The sequence below is a fragment of the Lepidochelys kempii genome, chromosome 1 (genome assembly GCF_965140285.1).
Source record: "Lepidochelys kempii isolate rLepKem1 chromosome 1, rLepKem1.hap1, whole genome shotgun sequence".
NCBI lineage: Eukaryota > Metazoa > Chordata > Testudines > Cheloniidae > Lepidochelys > Lepidochelys kempii.
The window spans coordinates 241,076,874-241,099,636 of NC_136380.1; the positions used below are offsets into that span (position 1 = coordinate 241,076,874).

The following is a 22,763-nucleotide window of genomic DNA, read 5'->3' on the forward strand; positions in this document are numbered from 1 at the left end:
TAGTTGTTTCCTTGAGACCACTCCAGAATTTTCTTTGCAGCACACCACTACTGGAAAAAAAACGGTTACTTACCTTCCATAACTGTTGTTCTTTGAGATGTGTTGCTCGTGTCCATTCCATTCCCATGCTGTGTGTGCATGCCCACATGCGTGGTCATCAGAGATTTTTGCCTTAGCAGTACCTGTAGGATTGGCTGCAGCGCCCCCTTGAGTGCCGTGCTCAAGTGTCAGTATATCAGGTGCTGCCTGCCCTATGCCCTCTCAGTTCCTTCTTGCTGGCAACTCTGACAGAGGGGCAGGAGGGCGGGTAACGGAATGGACATGAGCAACACATCTCAAAGAACAACAGTTACGAAAGGTAGGTAACCGTGTTTTCTTCTTTGAGTGCTTGCTCATGTCAGGTCCATTCTAGATGGCTCACAAGCAGTGCCAATTGAGGTGGGCTTGGAGTTCATGGTCTTGCAGCTTGCAGCACTGCTCTGCCAAAGCCAGCATCGTCTCGAACTCACTGAGTAAGTGCACTGTTACCTGCGAAAATTTAGGGCACCCCTCCTATACCCTACCAAGGGCTTAAGGTGTGACCTGGTTAATTTAGGACATCCCGCATATACCCTACCGAAGGCTTAAGGCATGACCCAATTAATTTAGGTACCCCCATGGGGGGGGGGTTGTTATGGTGTAAGGCATCTATTTTTATCCATGGGACTTAGGAAGAAACCTGGTCAATTTAAGTACCTGCCCTTTTTGGGCTCTATGGGTCTGCAGAACCTTTTCCCAGTGAAAGAGCCTTACACAATTGTGCTTTAAACATTTATTTATTAGCCATACACATGGAATACATTCATTAAGCACATGTTTATGTTTGCCATTTTTAATAAACAGACAAATTTTACCCAATGGTTAGTCAGGATTTATTTACTTTGGGGGTTTTTGGCGATGCCTCTGCACATTATGGTCGTGCAGAGGGGTTAGAGTTTTAGCAGCTTGATGTTCAACTGCAGTCCAGAAAAGGTTTTCAAAAAGCATTGTTTTTTATTTATATTCTATAGGTGAAACTAGCTTTTTAAAAAAATGGATTAAATTTATTATATTTTATATTTTTAAATAATAAAAATTGTAATCAATTACGGACTGGCACTTATGTGTTGTTGTTTTTTTGCTTAAGTTTTTTACACTTTATTTTTTATGCCCAAATTGTAACTTAATTGTGACCTTTTTGTTTGTGCAGATGGTCAGCATCAAATGCTGGTTAGAGCTTATTTTACCATTTGTTGAGGGGTTTTTTAATATTTTTAAATTTTTTTTACCATTTTTATAACCTTGGTGGTTATAACTTTTGTTCGGGACATTCCTGAGGTGGGGGTGCTTTCTTAGCAGTAGAACATTCCTTTTTTTCAATTTTAGTGGTGAACTCCCTGAGTTTTACACAAGACTGGTTTAATATGGGATGGGGGTCCAGGGATTGATTAGGTCTCAGGCCTAAAATTCCCCTCCTTGATGACTCTTTCACCAGAGCAGTCATCATTACCATGGGATACCCATGTTACATTACTAGGGTATGCTTTCTGGGTATGGTCAGCAATGATTGATTTCGCATATTGGTTGTATGTATTTTTTTGATGTTTTTTTTTACCTATACCACCAATATTACCATGCTTAAAAGCAAAGCCAATTGGATTTCAATTATTCAATTATAATGTGCTGTGTTTATCAGTTATGCTGATTCTTATGCGTTTTGCATTTATTTAAGATGGTGGATTTTGCCTGTAATTACTTAGCCACCAAGTACCGTCCCTGCAACACAGCTGCCTTAGTTTGCTCTTGCAAACCCCAAATTTGTTTCCCCAGTGCCCGTTCCCTTTTTTTGCATGCCAAATGGATGGCAGGATTCCCCTTTTTTGCTGCAATTAATTGTTCCTGGGCAACTCCAGGGAGTAGTGTATTAACTCTAGATGTTAACCCGCTCACTCTGTTTTTCACCTTGAAGAAAAAAAATTTTCTTTTAATTTACTCCCCTGGGATTGATTCATAGCTCTTGTCTCTTAAGGTGGTCCGTAAATTCTGCTACCATCCATGATTACTGCCATTCCCTTCTCAAGGGGGCACATGGACCTTTGGGAAAGGCATGGGGCTGAGGGGTAAGACCATCCGGGATCTGTCCCCTCAGGATCAGTCCAAATATCCTTCCCTAGGTAAGTATCATCTCAGGGATCTGAAGTACTCCTGGTATCTGCACCTATTCCTCCCCTTACTGCTGCCGCAATGCCCCTCTGGGCTCCCAGTTTATATTTCAACTCTTAATCAGTTGCATGCAGGCGGAATGATTGCCGCTTGCTTGGGCCCGATCCCGTTTTTCCTGCAGGATTGTTCTGACAACTACCTGAGTGTCCCTCAATTTCAAGCATAATATCTCTATTTCCTTACTTACAGAGGCTTTATGCTGATTTAAGGTATCCTTTACCATACCCAATTCCAATTCACAGTCTTCTAACTGGCTCTCCTGAGATATTAATAACCTTGAAAGATTATAAGACACTTTCCATAATGCCCACCCAGCCACAGTCTTTACAGCCCATTTATTCATTGTAGACTTCATATTATTGCAGTATGCTTCAAACCTTTTACAAACATGTTCCAGTGCATTTTTCCCCTTGAAAAGAATCATCTTCCCATGGGCACAGACCTTGGTCTGCTAGTCACTTTGAAAGGAGTGTTAGTTCCTCCGCCAGTTTCCTGGCTTTTCAACATAAACTTCCCACTCTCCCTATTCCCTGGAGTGTTCATTCTGTCAACAGGCTGAAGTCTTATTGCCAGAAGGGCACAAATATTCTGTCCAACTGCTATATAAGGCTCAATCCAAATGACCTAGGTTGCCCGCATTCTCCACCAATATGTTACCTGTGGAAAACTAGAGCACCCTGTCTATACCCTACCGAGGGCTTAAGGCATGCCTGGTCAATTTAGGACAACCCGCCAATACCCTACTGAGGGTGTAAGGTATGACCCAAACAATTTAGCACCCTTTCCCTTGGGGCTCAGGGTATAGTAAGGCACCTATTGTTACCCATGGGACTTAGGAAGAAACCTGGTCAATTTAAGTACCTGTCCTTTTCCTTGGAGCTTAGGGCTCTACAGGTCTGCGGAACCTTTTCCCAGTGAAAGAGCCTTACACAATTGTGCTTTAAACATCTATTTATTAGCAACACACACAGAATACATGTACCAACCAAATCTCTTATGCTCATCACTTCCAATAAACAGACAAATTTCGCCCGATGGCCAGTCAGGATTTATTTATTTGAGGGTTCCCAGCAATGCCTCTGCACATCACGGTTGTGCCAAGGGGTCAGAGTTCCAGCAGCTTAATGTTGAACTGCAGTCCAGAAATGATTCCCAAAGAGCATTGTTTTTCATTTATATTATATAGGTAAAACTAGGTAAAAAATTTCTTTTTTAAATTTATTAAACCTATTACATTATTTCATATGCCTAAATAATAAAAAAATTAACCAATTAGTCACTGGCACCTATGTCTCCTTTTTTTTTGCCCAAGTTTTTTACATTTTATTTTTTATGCCCAAATTGCAAACTTTATTTTGACCCTTTTTATTTGTGCAGATGGTCAGCATAAAACACTGATTAGAGCTTTATTTTACCATTTGTTGAGATTTTAAAATTTTTTTTTAGCATTTTTACAACCTTGGTGGTTATAACTTTTGTTAGGGACATTTCTGAGGTGGGGGTGCTTTATTAGCAGCAAAACATTTTTTTTAAAAATTTTAATAATAAATTCCTTAAGTTTCACCCAAGGCTTGTTTAATATGGGGCGGGGAGCAGGTTAATTAGGTCTCAGGCCTACAGTACAATGAGATGCGAACGTGTGGATAGACTACCAGGTAGCAGCTCTACAGATCTCTTGGATTGGTGCTTGTGCCAGGAAGGCTGCTGACGATGCTTGTGCCCTAGTCAAGCATGCCATCATGATTGCAGACAGAGGCACCTTCGCCAGCTCATAGCAATAGTGGATGCAGGCCATGATCTAGGATGAAATCCTCTGAGCAGACATTGGGCGACCTTTCATTCTGCCTGCCTCCGCAACAAACAACTGCATTGACTTACAGAATGGCTTTGTTCTATCTATGTAGAAGGACAGCGCCCTCCTGACGTCCAGGGTGTGTAGCCTGCGCTCCGCATCTGACGTATGAGGCTTTGGAAAGACGACGGATAAGTATATGTCCTGGCCAGTATGAAACTGGGAGATGACCTTAGGCATAAATGCTGAGTGCAGCTGCAGCTGGACCTTGTCCTTATAGAAGACCACATAGAGAGGTTCTGAAATAAGTGCCCTGATTTCAGACACCCTGCAGGCTGACGTTATAGCAACCAGGAACACAATCTTCCATGAAAGAAGCAGGAGAGAGCAGGAAGCCAGACGCTTGAAGGGAGGCCCCATGAGCAAAGATCGAATGGACAGTGGAAAGCCGAGATAGTGCCCAGGTGGACCTTGACTGATGACAGAGACAAACCTCGGAATCTGAGGTGCAGCAAGTAATCCAGGATCTCCTGCAGTGAGGCCCACTCGGCCCGGATATGCCGTTCTGAGACCCAGCACGTGAACCTTTTCCATTTGTCCAGGTAAGTCGCTCTGGTGGAGGGTTTCCTGCTACCCAGCAAGACCTGCTGAACATGGGCCGAGCACGCTGGTTCATCTGGGGTAAGGTGGATTTTTTCTCGTTTATCAACAGGCCCAAGTCATGGCAGGTGGAACCCCCCAGATCGAGGCTCCTTTGTACTTTTTCCAGGACCTGCCCAGTTGTTGAGATACGGGGAGACCTGGACCCCTCAACGTCTCAGGTAAACCGCTGCTGGTGCCGTACATTTTGTGAACACCCTCGGAGTCGACGAGAGGCAAAAGGGCAGCGCCGTGAATGTAAAATGGCCTTTGCCCACTATGAAATGGAGGAAACACCTGCGACCTTTGTGATAGAGCAGGGCCGGGGAGCAGTGGAAGAGGGGAGATATAAAAGCCCTAGGCTAACTAAAGCATGGTTCCCTGTAGACTAGGGAAGGTTACTACAGGTTAATTGGAGCACCTGTAGCCAATTAAGGCCCTGTCAGGAACCTAATAAAACCCCTCTGCTTCAGGCAGACAGTGTGGAGCGAGGAAGGAGAGAGGACCGGAGTCTGCAGGTGTGTTGCTGAGAATTTCAAGACCAGAGAACTGGAGGAAAGGAGACTCTGCCCCAGCAGGGGAGGGAGACTCCCTCCCCCAGCATCAAGGACTGAGGATAACCCTACCCAAGGGGGAAGAGGGTAAGAAACCCACAGGGGTTGAGAGGGGCTGGGGCTCAGAGTGAGGAGCAAACCCAGACCCTTTTCCCCGCTTCCCTCCTCTACCACCTTCCCGGGCCACTACTGGGGCCCTCGGCACCCCAAGAACAGGGGCAAGGAGTAGTGTCCTAGCCCCCCCGCCTCCAAGAAAAGCACGGGACCCACCATACCAACATTGGCCATTTTGTCACACCTTGGAATATGGAAATAAGCATCCTTCAAGTTGATGACAGTGTACCAGACTCCTGGATCCAGGGAGGGGATGATCTAGGCCAGGGAGACCATGCGAAACTTCAACTTTCTGAGAGACTTGTTGAGGCGACGCAGGTCCAGAATGGGTCTGTGCCCCCCTTTTGCTTTCAGGTTTAGGAATTAACAGGAATAGAACCCCTTTCCTTTCATGTCCTGAAGGACCTCCTCCACTGCCCCCAGGTGCAGGAGGTTCTCGACCTCTTGAACGAGGAGTTGCTCACGAGAAGGGTCCCTGAAGAGGGATGGGGAAGAAAGGGGCTGGGAGGGAGGGGCATCTGAAAATTGCAGGGCATAGCTCTGAGATACTATGTCCAGCACCCAGTGGTCCAAGGTGACTGTGACCAGACTGAACGGTATGGAAGAAAACAGCTGAGGAAAGGAGAAGGTGGATCCAGAGAGTTGACTAGGGTATCGCTCAAGTGCGCCTTCAAAATGAGCACTTCTGGCCTCCTGGATGCTTAGCCAGGCCGAGCTGCATGGATGAGTGGGAGTTGGAAGGGCGGCTAAGACTAAAACTTGTGTCTCTATCCCTTTGCCTTGCAAACCCCTAACAAGGCTGCCAAGGCTTTGGCAGCAGGGGTGGCCAGAACTGCTTCCTTGCAGATTGTGGCGTATGCATACCCAATGAGCGAAGGGTGGTCCGAGTGTCCTTTAACCCATGCAGCCTAGCGTCCATTTGCTCTGCAAAGAGACCATTCCCATCAAATGGAAGTCCTGGATCGAGGTCTGTATCTCTTGGGAGAAGCCAGTGTTCTGAAGCCAGGAGCTGCGCCTCATGACCATCGCTGATGTGACCGCCTTAGCTGCTGAGTCCACTGTGTCCCATGTCATTTGGAGGGAGCACCTACCCACCTCAGTGCCCTCCTCTACCAGGGTGCTGAATTCCTGGGCCAAACCCTGTGGGAGGGACTCCTTGAACTTACAGAGAGAGTCCCAGAAGTTAAAATTGTACCTGCCCAAGAGGGCCTGGTGGTTCGTCACCCAGAATTGCAGGATGGCTTTCGAAAACATTTTTCTCCTGAAAAGGTCCAGCCTTTTGGACTCTTTACTTCTGGGAGTTGATCTGATGTGCCCCTGCTTGTCCTTCTCATTAGCCACAGAGATGACCGGCGAGCCGAGAGGTGGGTGGGCATAAAGGTACATGAACGCTTTGGCAGGGGCAAAGTACTTCTTTTTGGCACTTTTGGAGGTAAGAGGGATAGACGACGGGGTTTGCCACAGGGTCTTGGCAGTTTTGAGGACCCTGCCATGCACATTGAACTTGTTGTCAACCTGCTTGGTCATCTCCTCCACCTCTAGGCCCAAGTTCTCAAGTCACCCGTCGAAGCAGGGTCTGGTGTTCTTTAAAATTGTCCGGCAGGCTGGCCCGAAGGTCCCGTGACTGCCTTGTCCAGGGATGAGGATGATGAGTGTACCGCCAGGGGAGGCTCCGGGGCATCATCCCCCACGGGGGAAGGGGGTTTTGGGGTGGGTGGTGTCTCCTCTACCCCGAGCGCCGAGTGTGCTTCATGCACTGAGCCCGGTGCTGTCAACTGTTGCTCCAAGGTGACAGCAGATGAGCGATGTGAAGGGGACATCATCATCACTGGCATGCCCCATGCACACCAATAAGGCCACTGTGCTGGCCACTGGCTGTGCTGCCAAGGCAGCACCGTAGACGTTGATGCGGCCTCAGGTGCCCAATTGCACAGGTGGATTCTTGGTGAGGGGCTAAACTGCCCTTCTGTGCCAAAGAAATCCTCTTCTGGTGACCACAGCGAGGCTGCCAATGCCTGTGTCTGCCTGATAACTGTTGCTGCCGGAAACCAGTGTTTGGAGGAAGATCGGCACCGGTGTCAAGGGGACCAGTATCACGATGGGGAGTGCTCCCACGTGGCAGGCGATGGAGATCTGCGCTGAGAGGACGACCGGTGGGAGGGCGAACGGTGCCAGGTGTACAGAGATGGCTGCCTCGCCCTAGATGATTCACGTTGAGATGGCAGGGACTGCGAATGCGGTGCTGGTCATCGAGGGCGAGCCCCAGAGGATCTGGGCAGCGATGCCGAAGGTCTGCGACATGGAGACAGAGTGCGCTGCTTTGGCTCGGGGGGATTGGTGGTGTTCCACTGCCCCCTGGGGGGGTCTTAGCGGCTGGCTTGCCCTCATATGGAGCCTTTGCCGCCTCCTGTGGCATGTGCAGTGCCAGCGGCGTGGGCAGAGGCCTCTGCTCTCTCGGCGCCGGGGGAACTTGGGAGGGCATTGATGTCGCCACAAGTTTGAGTCTACGTGGCTCCGGAGTGGCCGGGCAGCCTGAACTGGGTATTTTGCCTGATGCCCCATGGCTGTTCTTGCCCGGTACGGGGGAGCTGTGCTTCTTAGTTTTCTTTCTGGGCACCAGCGCTGGGGAGCGGTGCCTGGTACAGCCCGGTGCTGGGGGTGCGCTGTGCACCAAGGCCGAGGTAGTTGGAGTCAAGTTGTGGCGGGATGACTCAGAAGCTGGACGGAGGGCAGCCTACATGAGGAGAGCCGCAAACGAATATCCTGCTCTTTCTGAGTCCTGGGTCGAAAATTTTTACAAATATACTTGTCCTTCACGTGTGATTCCCCCAAGCACTTGAGGCAGCTGCTGTGGGGGTCATTTACAGGCATAGGCTTATTATAGTCCATGCAGGACTTAAACCCTGGAGACCAGGGCATGCCTCGCCTGGGCAAAGTCCCCTCTGGGACTCTAACTTCTAACTACACTTAACTACTTAACACTGTCAACAACTATTTACAAGGCCCTAAGGCTCAAAGTCAGAAGAGACAAAACTGCTAGCCCTTGCTATGCAAGGAAAGGTGCTCCAACCAACCACCACGGGCGGCAAGAAGGAACTGAGAGGGTGTAAGGGCCAGCAGTGCCTGATTACCGACACATGAGTGCGGCACTCAAGGGGGCACCACAGCCGACCCTATGGATACCGCTAAGGAAAAAATCTCTAATGACTGTGCACGTGGGCGCATGCATACCTAGAATGGAATCGACATGAGCAAGCGCTCGAAGAAGAGCAGAGAGATCTCGTTCCTCTGTGGTGTTGGAATTCACTTTCACTAGGGGACGATGCTTGAGGGATCTAAACTCCTTACTCTCCACTGTTGTGCTGGATGACACTGGCAGGTGCTGGCGACACAGAGCCTGCAATATTCCCATACTCGAAACCTGCATGTTTCACCTCAGTGAGGCACCTGATTTTAATTGCCATAGCAATGGGGAGTCCTGATGGTCAGCAGGGCCTCCCACCAGTTGACTTGTGCTGCTGGTCAAAGAGCCAAAGGAAAACCTAACACCATTCCCCTCCAAAAGGCTGTACACACTCTGTGTTCCTCCCTTAGTTTTACTTTAAAGACACTGAGGGCTAAGCATACTCCTGCCCTCCACACAATCCCTGTAATTCAGACACCATCCCCATAACACAGAGAAAACACATATACAAGAGAGCAAACTCCTGAAGGGTCTTTTTTCTTCACACCTACTGTACTCTCTGCCCAACTAGACTAGATCCTTTGGTACAGTTAATAGGTCCCAATTTAGCAAGGTATTTAAGTACATGCATAACTTTATGCGTGTGAGTAGCCCCAACTGAAGTCAATGTGACTGGTCATGTGCTTACCATTACACACATATTCACGAACCTTGCTGAATCGGGGCTTTACTATCCATGAACTCCTGCTGTCACCTCCACCCTCCAGAAAGTATCCAGAAAGAGTTCTGGTGTCCAGTACGAGCTAGCTATGGATGACTAGGTAGAGGCTAGGGCTTTTTGACCACCAAGAGCTATCAATAGATGGAACAAGTTTTCTCGTGGCTCTTACCGCTGCCTTCACCATTGTATTTTAGGCAGTTCCTGAACATGGTCTTCATGTCACCCACAAACTCCTCCTTGGTGCAGTACTGACCTCCATTCAGCTTCTTCTCCATGCTAGAGATGTCCATGGGAGCCTGAAACACATCAAGATCTCCCTTCAATTACAATGTGCATGAGAGAGGTCCAGAAGGCGATGTTACTAGCGTCCTAAAGAGGCCAGAAGGGACAGTTATGATCATCTAGTCTGACCTCCTGCATAACACATGGCCAAAGAACTACAAAGAACTGACTAAAGACCTAGCTTTCTACCAATCCAAAGAGTCACATGCAAGACCAACGGAGCAGGTTGGACCACGTTGCCTACCTTAATGATCTGGTAGTAGTTTGGAGCATATGATTCATCAACTGGTTCTAAGAAGGGCCAAGAGTCCTTGTGAGCCTTTACCACATCTAGAACTGACCGCAACAAAAGGAAGACAAACTGTTACGGACAACCAGGCAGACATTTACTTATTTTTAACTCCTGCAAAGTGAAAGGTGAGGGTAGGAGACTGACCTTTGTACATGGCGGTGAACTCATCATCCAGTTCAAAGCTGCAAATGGGAAGTGCAATAATGAATACACACACTCTTATTTTCATCATTTCTCCATCCCATATCTGGTGCTGCCAACAGTATGGTTCTGCAGAAGAACCTGTACATGCATCCACACTATGAACACACATTCAAACAGACACCCTCTTGCCTGTACCACACTCTACTCCCCTCAAACATTCCTCCCACCTCAACCGCCGCCTCTCCATCCTTATTACCAACCACCCCATTTACTTTATGGCTGGCCACATTCCTCCTACCCCCTACCCTGAAAGCATAAAAATGGACAGGCATGCTGCACACACTGTAATGTACTCACAGATCCTTGGTCTTCCTTTCCTCCCTGGCAGGAGAACTGGGATCCAAGTGGGAAAGTTCTGGGGGAAGCTCCTTCCCCTGGGCCAGAAGCCAAGCCCGTTCCTCCCGGAGCTTCCTCCTCCTCGCTCGTTCTGCAGTGGGAGAAAGAAAGCCATTTAGCCCTCTTACCCCTCATCAGTAACATCACGCCAGAAAACTGAGGAAGCCGTTCAGCAGCCAGTTTCAGGAGGTTGCTGTGTCCGATGGCCAAGGGCTTTACTCAGTAAACGCTGTCATGCCTCCAGAAAGGGCAGCAGCAAGGAAACAGAGAATACAGGAGCACCACACCTGCCGTTCCTCCTCTCCTCTTCATCTAAACAACAACCTATTTTGCAGTGTCACTGTTGCAAAGCTGCTGCTAGCCTATTTCCAGACAAATTCCCACTTAACTGACCAGTCTGGCCCAGCTGTGTTGCTGAGGTTGAAGAGGTCAGTGGCAGGGATGGCAGGAGCTACTTTCAGACCACCTCTGGTCTGCAGCCAGGCATTGGTTAACAGCTGTTCTATTTCAGATGGGGAAGTTTACTGGATTTGTGTGAGCTTAGAACTAGTATAAGAAAAAGAAAACTAAGGGTATGTCTACACTACGAAATTAGGTCCATCTTATAGAAGTCAATTTTTAGAAATCGATTTTATACAGTCAATCGCGTATGTCCACACTAAGAGCATTAAGTTGGTAAGGTGTGTCTTCACTACCGTGGCTAGCGTCGACTTTCAGAGCATTGCACTGTGGGTAGCTATCTCACAGTTCCCGCAGTCTCCGCTGCCCATTGGAATTCTGGGTTGAGCTCCCAATGCCTGATGGGGCAAAAACGTTGTCGCGGGTGGTTTTGGGTACATGTCGTCAGTCGCCCCTCCCTCCATAAAAGCAACGGCAGACAATCGTTTTGCGCCTTTTTTCCGTGCAGACGGCATATTGCTGTCAACAGACGGTGCAGTAGGACTGCTAACTGTAGTCGTCATCCACCGCTTCCCCTGCAACTCTGCTCTCCTGGTGCCATGAATCCACCTCATAGGTCCTCTCGTTGTTCTCTATAAATATCTATTCTCGTGGTCATCCACCACTTCCGTGGCAACTCTGCTCTCCTGCTGACGTCATACCACGGCAAGCCTGGAGCCGTCTCAGATCACTGCTGCTGTTGTGAGCATTCCAAACACCTCGCACATTATCCTGCAGTATGTGCAGAACCTGCAAAAGCATGCGAGGAGGCGACAACAGCGCAATCACGATAGTGATGAGGACATGGACACAGACCCCTCTCAAAGCACGAGCCCTGGCAATTTGGACAGCATGGTGGTAATGGGGCAGGTTCATGCCGTGGAATGCCAATTCTGGGCCCGGGAAACAATCACAGTCTGGTGGGACCGCATAGTGTTGCAGGTTTGGGATGATTCCCAGTGGCTGCGAAACTTTTGCATGCGTAAGGGCACTTTCATGGAAATTTGTGACTTGCTTTCCGCTGCCCTGAAGCACAAGAATACCAAGATGAGAGCAGCCCTCACAGTTGAGAAGTGAGTGGCGATAGCCCTCTGGAAGCTTGCAATGCCAGACAGCTACTGGTCAGTCGAAAATCAATTTGGAATGAGTAAATCTACTGTGGGGGCTGCTGTGATCCAAGTAGCCAACGCAATCACTGAGCTGCTGTTATCAAGGGTAGTGACTCTGGGAAATGTGCAGGTCATAATGGATGGCTTTGCTGCAATGGGGTTCCCTAACTGTGGTGGGGTGATAGACGGAACGCATATCCTTATCTTGGGACCGAACCACCTTGGCAGCCAGTACGTAAACCGCAAGGGATACTTTTCAATGGTGCTTCAAGCACTGGTGGATCACAAAGGACATTTCACCAACATCAACATGGGATGGCTGGGAAAGGTGCATGATGTTTGCACCTTCAGGAACTCTGGTCTGTTTGAACAGCTGCAGGAAGGGACTTACTTCCCAGACCAGAAAATTAACATCGGGGATGCTTAAATGCCTATAGATATCCTTGGGGACCCAGCCTACCCCTTAATGCTCATGAAGCTGTACACAGGCAGCCTGGATAGTAGTAAGGAGCAGTTCAACTATAGGCTGAGCAAGTGCAGAATGGTGGAAGAATGTGCATTTGGACGTTTAAAAGCTCGCTGGCGCAGTTTACTGACTCGGTTAGACCTCAGCGAAACCAATATTTCCATTGTTATTGCTGCTTGCTGTGTGCTCCACGATATCTGTGAGAGTAAGGGGGAGACGTTTATGGAGGAGTGGGAGGTTGAGGCAAATGGCCTGGCGGCTGATTACATGCAGCCAGACACCAGGGTGATTAGAAGAGCACAGCTGGGTGCCCTGCACATCAGAGAAGCTTTGAAAACCAGTTTCATGACTGGCCAGGCTACGGTGTGACAGTTCTGTTTGTTTCTCCTTGATGAAAACCCGCCCCCTTGGTTGACTCTACTTCTTTGTGAGCCAACCACCCTCCCCGCTTCGATCACTGCTTTCAGAGGCAATAAAATCATTATTGTTTCAAAATCATGCATTCTTTATTAATCCATCACACAAATAGGGGGATAACTGCCAAGGTAGCCTGGGAGGGGTGGGGGAGGAGGGAGGCACCAGGTGAGGTGGGGGAGGAAGGAAGGACAAGGCCACACTACAGTTCAAAACTTATTGAATGCCAGCCTTCTGTTGCCTGGGAAAGCCTCTGGGGTGGAGTGGCTGGGTGCCCGTAGTCTCCCGCCCTGCATTCTTGGGCGTCTCAGTGAGGAGGATATGGAACTTGGGGAGGAGGGCAGGCAGTTATACAGGGGCGGTGGTCTGTGCTCCTGCTGCCTTTTCTGCAGCTCCACCAGATACCTGAGCACGTCACTTTGCTCCCCCATTAGCCTCAGCACTGCATCCTGCCTGCTCTCATCGTGCTCCTCCCTCCTCTCATCACACTCCTTCCTCCTCTCATCACGTTAATTTAATGCTTTCCTGGACTCTGGCACTGTTTGCCTCCAAGCATTCTGCTGAGCTCTTTCAGTGCAGGAGGACTGCATGAGCTCTGAGTACATTTCATCACGAGTGCATTTTTTTCGCCTTCTAATCTGTGCTAGCCTCTGGGACGGAGATGATAGGGGGAGCGTAGAAACATTTTCAGCTGCGGGAGGAAAAAACAGGGAGAGTAATATTTAAAAAGATACATTTTAGAGAACAAAGAAAAGACTATTTCACACTGAATCAAGTGATTCACATTACATAGCACATGTGCTTTTGGCACAAGGTCGCATTTTGCCTCTTATATTGAGTGCCTGCCGGTTTGGTGTGAGACATCACACACGCTCAGCTGGGCAACAGAATTTGGCTTGCAGGCAGCCATGGTAAGGCAAAGGGTTTCGACTTCTTCAACCTTCATAACATGTGGGAACGGTTTCAAACAGCAGCAGCCTCCTTTCCCATACCAAGAAAAGCCTATTGGGTTGGCCATTTAAAAGGAGGGGCTGCGGTTTTAGGGTGAATGTGCAGCTCAACCCCCCCCCCCCCAATTCTCTGGGATGATCACTTTCCTCCTCCCCACCGCGTGGCTAGTATCAGGGAAGATCCCTGTCAGCCAAACAGCTGACAAACAGCTGACAAACAGCTGTCAGCAAACAGCTCAGCATGAATGGGCCTCCCCTCACCGCGTGGCTAACAGCGGGGATGATTTCTTTTCAGCCAAAAGCAAACAGCCCAGCAGGAACGGGCACCTCTGAATGTCCCCTTAAACAAATTTCCTTTATTTCAGCCAGGTGACCGTGAATGATATCACTCCCTGAGGCTAACACACAGAGTACCACCAGGAGAGCTTCATGGAGATGTCCCTGGAGGATTTCCGCTCCATCCCAAAAAACGTTAACAGACTTTTCCAGTAGCTATACTGGCCATGAATGCATCCCAAGTCTTCAGGGCAAAGTAATCATTAAACACGCTTGCTTTTAAACCCTGTATTATATTTACAAAGGTTCACTCACCAGAGGTGCCTTCTCTGGCTTTATGGTCCAGGAGCCTGCCTTGGGAAGGTTGGAAGGGTATTGGCTCCAGGGTGATGAACAGTTCCTGGCTGTCGGGGAGAAGGGATTCTCCGCTTGCCTGCTGTGTGCTGTCCTCAACCTCCTCTTCCTCCTCATCTTCCTCATCCACAAAATCCTTATCCCTGTTGCGTGAGACTCCCTCCTTGCAGGTGCCATGGACAGTGGTGGGGAAGTGGTAGGGGCTCCCCCAAGAATTGCATGCAGCTCATCATAGAAGCAGCATGTATGGGGCTTTGACCCAGAGTGACCATTTGCATCCTTTGTTTTTTGGTAGGCTTGCCTCAGCTCCTTAATTTTCACACAGCACTGCTGTGCGTCCCTGTTGTAGCCTCTCCATCATGCTTGGAGATTTTGGCAAATATACTGGCATTTCATCTTTTGGAACAGAGTTCTGCCTGCACGGATTCTTCTCCCATACAGTGATCAGATCTAGTACCTCCCATTTGGTCCATGCTGGAGCTCTTTTGCGATTCTGGGACTCCATAGTCACCTCTGCTGATGAGCTCTGCATGGTCAACTGTGCTGATCAGCTTGCCACGCTGGCCAAACAGGAAATGAAATTCAAAAGTTCCCAGGGCTTTTCCTGTCTACCTGGCCAGTGCATCTGAGTTGAGACTGCTGTCCAGAGTGGCCACAATGGAGCACTCTGGGATAGCTCCCGGTGGCCAATACCGTCAAATTGCGTCCACACTAGCCCAAATTCGACCCAGCGAGGTCGATTTTAGTGCTACTCCCCTTGCCAGGGAGGAGTACAGAAATCGATTTTAAGAGCCCTTTAAGTCGACAAAACAGGCTTGGTTGTGTGGACGGGTGCAGGGTTAAATCAACCTAATGCTGCTAAATTCAACCTAAACTCATAGTGTAGACCAGGACTAAGTGCACTTAAATTCACAAGCACCTATTTTGTACCAAGATTTTGTCTCCAGAACTGTTTACTGAGAAGATTCTCTGTCTCCTTGGTCACTGAAGCTGCAGCAATCCATATTCAGTATGAAGCGTAAGGTGGAGATCCAAAGAAGGGTAGGGGGTCTGGAGGAGATTCTGGTGTATTTGCCTCCTACAGCTTCTGCACCTCAGGCCTGTCACCTGTGAGATGGCAACCTTCACATCCCTTTTCCAATCATTCTTAGCCCTGGTCTACACTAGGACTTTAGGTCGAATTTAGCAGCATTAAATCGATGTAAACCTGCACCCGTTCACACAATGAAGCCCTTTATTTCGACTTAAAGGGCTCTTAAAATCAATTTCCTTACTCCACCCCGACAAGTAGATTAACGCTTCAATCGGCCTTGCCGGCTCGAATTTGGGATACTGTGGACACAATTCGATGGTATTGGCCTCCGGGAGCTATCCCAGAGTGTTCCATTGTGACCGCTCTGGACAGCACTCTCAACTCAGATGCACTGGCCAGGTAGACAGGAAAAGAACCGCAAACTTTTGAATCTCATTTCCTGTTTGGCCAGCGTGGCAAGCTGCAGGTGACCATGCAGAGCTCATCAGCAGAGGTGACCATGATGGAGTCCCAGAATCGCAAAAGAGCTCCAGCATGGACCGAACGGGAGGTACAGGATCTGATCGCTGTATGGAAAGAGGAATCCGTGCTATCAGAACTCTGTCCCAGTTTTCGAAATGCCAAAACCTTTGTCAAAATCTCCCAGGGCATGAAGGACAGAGGCCATAACAGGGACCCGAAGCAGTGCCACGTGAAACTGAAGAAGCTGAGGCAAGCCTACCAGAAAACCAGAGAAGCGAACAGCCGCTCCGGGTCAGAGCCCCAAACATGCCGCTTCTATGATGAGCTGCATGCCATTTTAGGGGGTTCAGCCACCACTACCCCAGCCGTGTTGTTTGACTCCTTCAATGGAGATGGAGGCAATACGGAAGCAGGTTTTGGGGATGAAGAAGATGATGATGATGATGAGGTTGTAGATAGCTCACAGCAAGCAAGCAGAGAAACCGGTTTTCCTGACAGCCAGGAACTGTTTCTCACCCTGGTCCTGGAGCCAGTACCCCCCGAACCCACCCAAGGCTGCCTCCTGGACCCAGCAGGCGGAGAAGAGACCTCCGGTGAGTGTACCTTTTAAAATACTATACATGGTTTAAAAGCAAGCATATGAAAGGATTACTTTGCCCTGGCATTCGTGGCTCTCCTCGATGTACTCCCAAAGCCTTTGCAAAAGGTTTCTGGGGAGGGCAGCCTTATTGCGTCCTTCATGGTAGGACACTTTACCACTCCAGGCCAGTAACACGTTCTCGGGAATCATTGTACAACAAAGCATTGCAGTGTATGTTTGCTGGCATTCAAACAACATCTGTTCTTTATCTCTCTGTGTTATCCTCAGGAGAGTGAGATATAATTCATGGTCACCTGGTTGAAATAGAGTGCTTTTCTTCAGGGGACACTCAGAGGAGCCCATTCCTGCTGGGCTGTTTGCCTGTGGCTAAACAGAAATGTTCCCCACTGTTAGCCACAGGGAGGGGGGGAGGTGGAGGGGGTAGCCACGTGGTGGGGGGAGGCAAAATGCGACCTTGTAACGAAAGCACATGTGCTATGTATGTAATGTTAACAGCAAGGTTTACCCTGAAAGAGTGTAGCCACTGTTTTATAAAATGTGCCTTTTTAAATACCACTGTCCCTTTTTTTCTCCACCAGCTGCATGTGTTTCAATGATCACAGGTTTCAGAGGAACAGCCGTGTTAGTCTGTATTCGCAAAAAGAAAAGGAGTACTTGTGGCACCTTAGAGACTAACCAATTTATTTGAGCATGAGCTTTCGTGAGCTACAGCTCACTTCATCAGATGTTTACCGTGGAAACTGCAGTTTCCACGGTAAACATCTGATGAAGTGAGCTGTAGCTCACGAAAGCTCATGCTCAAATAAATTGGTTAGTCTCTAAGGTGCCACAAGTACTCCTTTTCTTCTTTCAATGATCACAGGATCTTCTCCTTCCCAGAGGCTAGTGAAGCTTAGAAAGAAAAAAAACGCACTCGCAATGAAATGTTCTCCGAGCTCATGCTGTCCTCCCACACTGACAGAGCACAGACGAATGCGTGGAGGCAAATAATGTCAGAGTGCAGGAAAGCACAAAATGACCAGGAGGAGAGGTGGTGGGCTAAAGAGAGTAAGTGGTGGGCTGAAGACAGGGCTGAAGCTCAAATGTGGCGGCAGCGTGATGAGAGGAGGCAGGATTCAATGCTGAGGCTGCTGGAGGACCAAACCAGTATGCTCCAGTGTATGGTTGAGCTGCAGCAAAGGCAGCTGGAGCACAGACTGCCACTACAGCCCCTCTGTAACCAACCGCCCTCCTCCCCAAGTTCCATAGCCTCCACACCCAGACGCCCAAGAATGCGGTCGGGGGGCCACCGGCCAACCAGCCACTCCGCCACAGAGGATTGCCCAAAAAAAAGAAGGCTGGCATTCAATAAATTTTAAAGTTGTAAACTTTTAAAGTGCTGTGTGGCATTTTCCTTCCCTCCTCCACCACCCCTCCTGGGCTACCTTGGTAGTCATCCCCCTATTTGTGTGATGAATGAATAAAGAATGCATGAATGTGAAGCAACAATGACTTTATTGCCTCTGCAAGCGGTGCTTGAAGGGACAAGGGGAGGGTGGTTAGCTTACAGGGAAGTAGAGTGAACCAAGGGGTGGGGGGTTTCATCAAGGAGAAACAAAGAGAACTTTCACACCGTAGCCTGGCCAGTCATGAAACTGGTTTTCAAAGCTTCTCTGATGCGTACCGCGCCCTCCTGTGCTCTTCTAACCGCCCTGGTGTCTGGCTGTGCGTAACCAGCAGCCAGGCGATTTGCCTCAACCTCCCACCCCGCCATAAACGTCTCCCCCGTACTCTAACAGATATTGTGGAGCACACAGCAAGCAGTAATAACAGTGGGAATATTGGTTTCGCTGAGGTCTAAGCGAGTCAGTAAACTGCGCCAGCGCGCCTTTAAACGTCCAAATGCACATTCTACCACCATTCTGCACTTGCTCAGCCTGTAGTTGAACAGCTCCTGACTACTGTCCAGGCTGCCTGTGTACGGCTTCATGAGCCATGGCATTAAGGGGTAGGCTGGGCTCCCCAAGGATACATATAGGCATTTCAACATCCCCAACAGTTATTTTCTGGTCTGGGAATAAAGTCCCTTCCTACAGCTTTTGACACAGACCAGAGTTCCTGAAGATGCGAGCGTCATGTACCTTTCCCGGCCATCCCACGTTGATGTTGGTGAAACGTCCCTTGTGATCCACCAGAGCTTGCAGCACTATCGAAAAGTACCCCTTGCGGTTTATGTACTCGGCGGCTTGGTGCTCCGGTGCCAAGATAGGGATATGGGTTCCGTCTATGGCCCCACCACAGTTAGGGAATCCCATTGCAGCAAAGCCATCCACTATGATCTGCACATTTCCCAGGGTCACTACCCTTGATATCAGCAGATCTTTGATTGCGTGGGCTACTTGCATCACAGCAGCCCCAACAGTAGATTTGCCCACTCCAAATTGATTCCCAACTGACCGGTAGCTGTCTGGCGTTGCAAGCTTCCACAGGGCTATCGCCACTCGCTTCTCAACTGTGAGGGCTGCTCTCATCTTGGTATTCATGCGCCTCAGGTCAGGGGAAAGCAAGTCACAAAGTTCCATGAAAGTGCCCTTACACATGCGAAAGTTTCGCAGCTACTGGGAATCATCCCAGACCTGCAACACTATGCGGTCCCACCAGTCTGTGCTTGTTTCCCGAGCCCAGAATTGGCGTTCCACAGCATGAACCTGCCCCATTAGCACCATGATGCATGCATTGGCAGGGCCCATGCTTTCAGAGAAATCTGTGTCCATGTCCTGATCACTCACGTGACTGCGCTGATGTTGCCTCCTCGCCCGGTATCGCTTTGCCAGGTTCTGGTGCTGCATATACTGCTGGATAATGCGTGTGGTGTTTAATGTGCTCCTAATTGCCAAAGTGAGCTGAGCGGCCTCCATGCTTGCCTTGGTATGGCGTCCGCACAGAAAAAAGGCGCAGAACGATTGTCTGCCGTTGCTCTGACGGAGGGAGGGGCGACTGACGACACAGCTTACAGGGTTGGCTTCAGGGAGCTAAAATCAACAAAGGGGAGGGCTTTACATCCAGGAGTATTTCAGGCAGGACTTCACGGAGGGTTCCAATAAGAAATGGTGCACCTAAGTTATTGTTCTTATTGGAACAAGGAGGTTAGCCTGGCCTCTGATTGATACATGGCTAGATTTACCTTGCTGCCCCTTCTCTGTGAGTGACTGCAGTGTGACCTAGAGGAATGAGTCCCCTAGACAGGGGAGGAGGCAAATGAGTACAAAACAAATCTGGTCTATTTCTTGTTTTGATCCACTCCATCTATCTTTTACATCTTTGGCTAGCAGCAGATGGTGCAGAAGGACTGCATGCAATCAACATCTCATGGCTGCTCAGCAGAAGATGATGCAATAGGACTGCTAGCAATCCGTATCGCCTGCCTGCTCACCATAAGACAGTTCAATAGGACTGACTGCAGGACTAAAGAGAATGACCTGGTGAAGTCACTCCAAATTTAGTCCCTGTGCCCATGTCTGCCCAGGCGCTCCCAGCCGACGTGGCCAGGAGCACCTCGGACATGACGAGGATGGCTACCAATCGTACAGTACCGTCTGCTGCCAGAAGGCAATGGGTTGCTGCTACTGTGTAGCAATGCCGTACCGCGTCAGCACCCAGGAGACATAGGGTGACGGTTACCTGAGCGGGCTCCATGCTTGCCGTGGTATGGCATCTGCACAGGTAACTCAGGAAAAAAGGCGAGAAACGATTGTCTGCCCTTGCTTTCACGGAGGGAGGGAGGGAATGGGGGCCTGACAATATGTACCCAGAACCACCCACAACAATGTTTTAGCCCCATCAGAGTGCTCCATTGTGACTGCTCTGGACAGCATTCTCAACTCAGATACACGATTGTTTGCCGTTGCTCTGACGCAGGGAGGGGCGACTGAGGACACGGCTTACAGGGTTGGCTTCAGGGAGCTAAAATCAACAAAGGGGGTGGCTTTACATCCAGGAGTATTTCAGGCAGGACTTCACGGAGGGTTCCAATAAGAAATGGTGCACCTAAGTTATTGTTCTTATTGGAACAAGGAGGTTAGCCTGGCCTCTGATTGATACATGGCTAGATTTACCTCGCTGCACCTTCTCTGTGAGTGACTGCAGTGTGACCTAGAGGAATGAGTCCCCTAGACGGGGGGTGGGGGGGAAGCAAATGAATACAAAACAAATTTGGTCTATTTCTTGTTTTGATCCACTCCATCTATCTTTTACATCTTTGGCTGGCAGCAGACGGTGCAGAAGGACTGCATGCCATTCTCATCTCTTGCCTGCCCGGCAGAAGATGGTACAGTACGACTGCTAGCAATCCGTATCGCCTGCCTGCTCACCATAAGACGGTTCAATAGGACTGACTGCAGGACTAAAGAGAATGACCTGGTCAAGTCACTCCAAATTTAGTCCCTGCGCCCATGTCTGCCCAGGCGCTCCCAGACGACGTGGCCAGGAGCACCTCGGACACGATGAGGACGGCTACCAGTCGTACTGCACCGTCTGCTGCCACAAGGCAATGGGTTGCTGCTACTGTGTAGCAATGCCATACCGCGTCTGCCAGCACCCAGGAGACATACGGTGATGGTTACCTGAGCGGGTTCCATGCTTGCCGTGGTATGGCGTCTGCACAGATAACTCAGGAAAAAAGGCGCGAAACGATTGTCTGCCCTTGCTTTCACGGAGGGAGGGAGGGAGGGAAAGGGGGCCTGACGATATGTACCCAGAACCACCCACGACAATGTTTTAGCCCCATCAGGCACTGGGATCTCAACCCAGAACTCCAATGGGCAGCGGAGACTGCGGGAACTGTGGGATAGCTATCCACAGTGCAATGCTCCGGAAGTCGACTCTAGCCTCGGTACTGTGGAAGCACTCCGCCGAGTTAATGCACTTAATGCACTAGAGCATTTTCTGTGGGGACACACACACTCGAATATATAAAACCGATTTCTAAAAAACCGACTTCTATAAATTCGACCTTATTCCGTAGTGTAGACATACCCTTAGAGGGCCACAGTGACAGGAGACTAAAGCAGTAAAAGATGAGCAGGGCTCAAGAAGTGCCACACCCTGAAGGAAAGCTATTGCTACATTCCAGTTTGTCAACTAGTGAGGGAGGTGAAAAGGGATGAAGAGAAAAAACTGAGAATGAATGTCTCTGAACTACCTTACTCCCACTAACACCAGGAGCACCATTCCTGTCTTCAAAGGTATGTTTTTGAGGGAGAACGTCCATCAGGGATGGTGCAAAAGCCTCCTAAACTTTCCCAGAATCTCAAGGGGGAAGATGTTGGAGCTTTCTTTGTTGTGCGTGGCTGGCCATATTTTGTGACCAGCCACAGAGCCAGTGGATTCCTTTCCTGGTACCCTTGTTATCTGAGAAGGCACTTTGAGGTCTATTGTACCACATGAGGACACCCCTGTGACTACTCCTAAGAAAAAGCTGCTATTCTAAGAGAAGAGTCAGGTCTCTGAATACTGCTGAAGGGTCAAGTTGGACACCATTTCATCAGAAGCAGCACCCTGAGAAAAACTTGATTAATTCTACAACACGATTGCTACATCCAAAGAAATCTACTGAGGAGATACTGGACATTATCATTCAGGAGCTGTTCCAGACCTGGGTGTGTGTCAGAACAAAGAATGGTGAAGAGTTTTCAAGTTTACCCTTACAGGACTCTGGCTAGCACTCAAGGTGCAAAAATAGGGAAAAGGAGAGAGGGGACTTGGTGTAAAATAAACCTGGATACTACAGGGGCAGAATGGATATAAAAAAACATGGTATACTTTTACTGTGACCAAGTGTGACATAAAGCAGGGGACTCTCCAGTGAAAAATGTCATGAACCTGTGTCTTTTCCCAGGAGGAATCTTAATACCAGCCATTTGGGTGATGGCATCCAGATGTGTGTGTGATTCCTAAATAGGAGGAAGTTAAGAGGCCTCCTCGATACAAGTAGTGCACAGACCTTTGTCCACCACAGATGGATCCCCACTAAAGGTCTGGATGTAAGCAACATCTTGGAATTGTGCTGTGTACATGGACATTACATGGGTTTCTGGAGTTCTGAATAGAAATTAAGGACCAGTAAATTTTTGATGAAAGTAAGTATGGCTGATAAACATCCCCTCTAACATAGAATTGGTATATCCTGATTTAGAATACCACAACTTGTAGCAGACTGTCCAATATCATGTGTGGTAACTGGGTCTTTGGCTACAGACAAACAAGTTTTTTCCAGAGGACCTACTGTATATGGGAAACCAGGAAAGGTGGCATATGTGGAAAG

At 49.0% G+C, this 22,763-nt stretch overlaps 2 protein-coding genes across 4 annotated transcripts in view; one reads left to right on the forward strand and one right to left on the reverse strand.

Annotated features, from left to right (window-relative positions):
• The window catches only part of BID (BH3 interacting domain death agonist), a 536,402-nt gene that overhangs the window by 197,811 nt on the left and 315,828 nt on the right, over nucleotides 1-22,763 (forward strand). The gene's annotated exons all lie outside the window — the stretch shown is intronic.
• Nucleotides 1-22,763, reverse strand: part of CECR2 (CECR2 histone acetyl-lysine reader) — a 140,074-nt gene that overhangs the window by 7,880 nt on the left and 109,431 nt on the right. For all 3 annotated transcript variants that reach the window (XM_073320013.2, XM_073320023.2, XM_078849801.1), the window contains 4 exons: nucleotides 10,321-10,450; nucleotides 9,964-10,001; nucleotides 9,772-9,863; nucleotides 9,415-9,541 (listed from right to left, as the gene is read on the reverse strand). In XM_073320013.2, coding sequence (XP_073176114.2) covers nucleotides 9,415-9,541; nucleotides 9,772-9,863; nucleotides 9,964-10,001; nucleotides 10,321-10,450 — 387 coding nt within the window. The remainder of the gene's footprint in view (nucleotides 1-9,414; nucleotides 9,542-9,771; nucleotides 9,864-9,963; nucleotides 10,002-10,320; nucleotides 10,451-22,763) is intronic.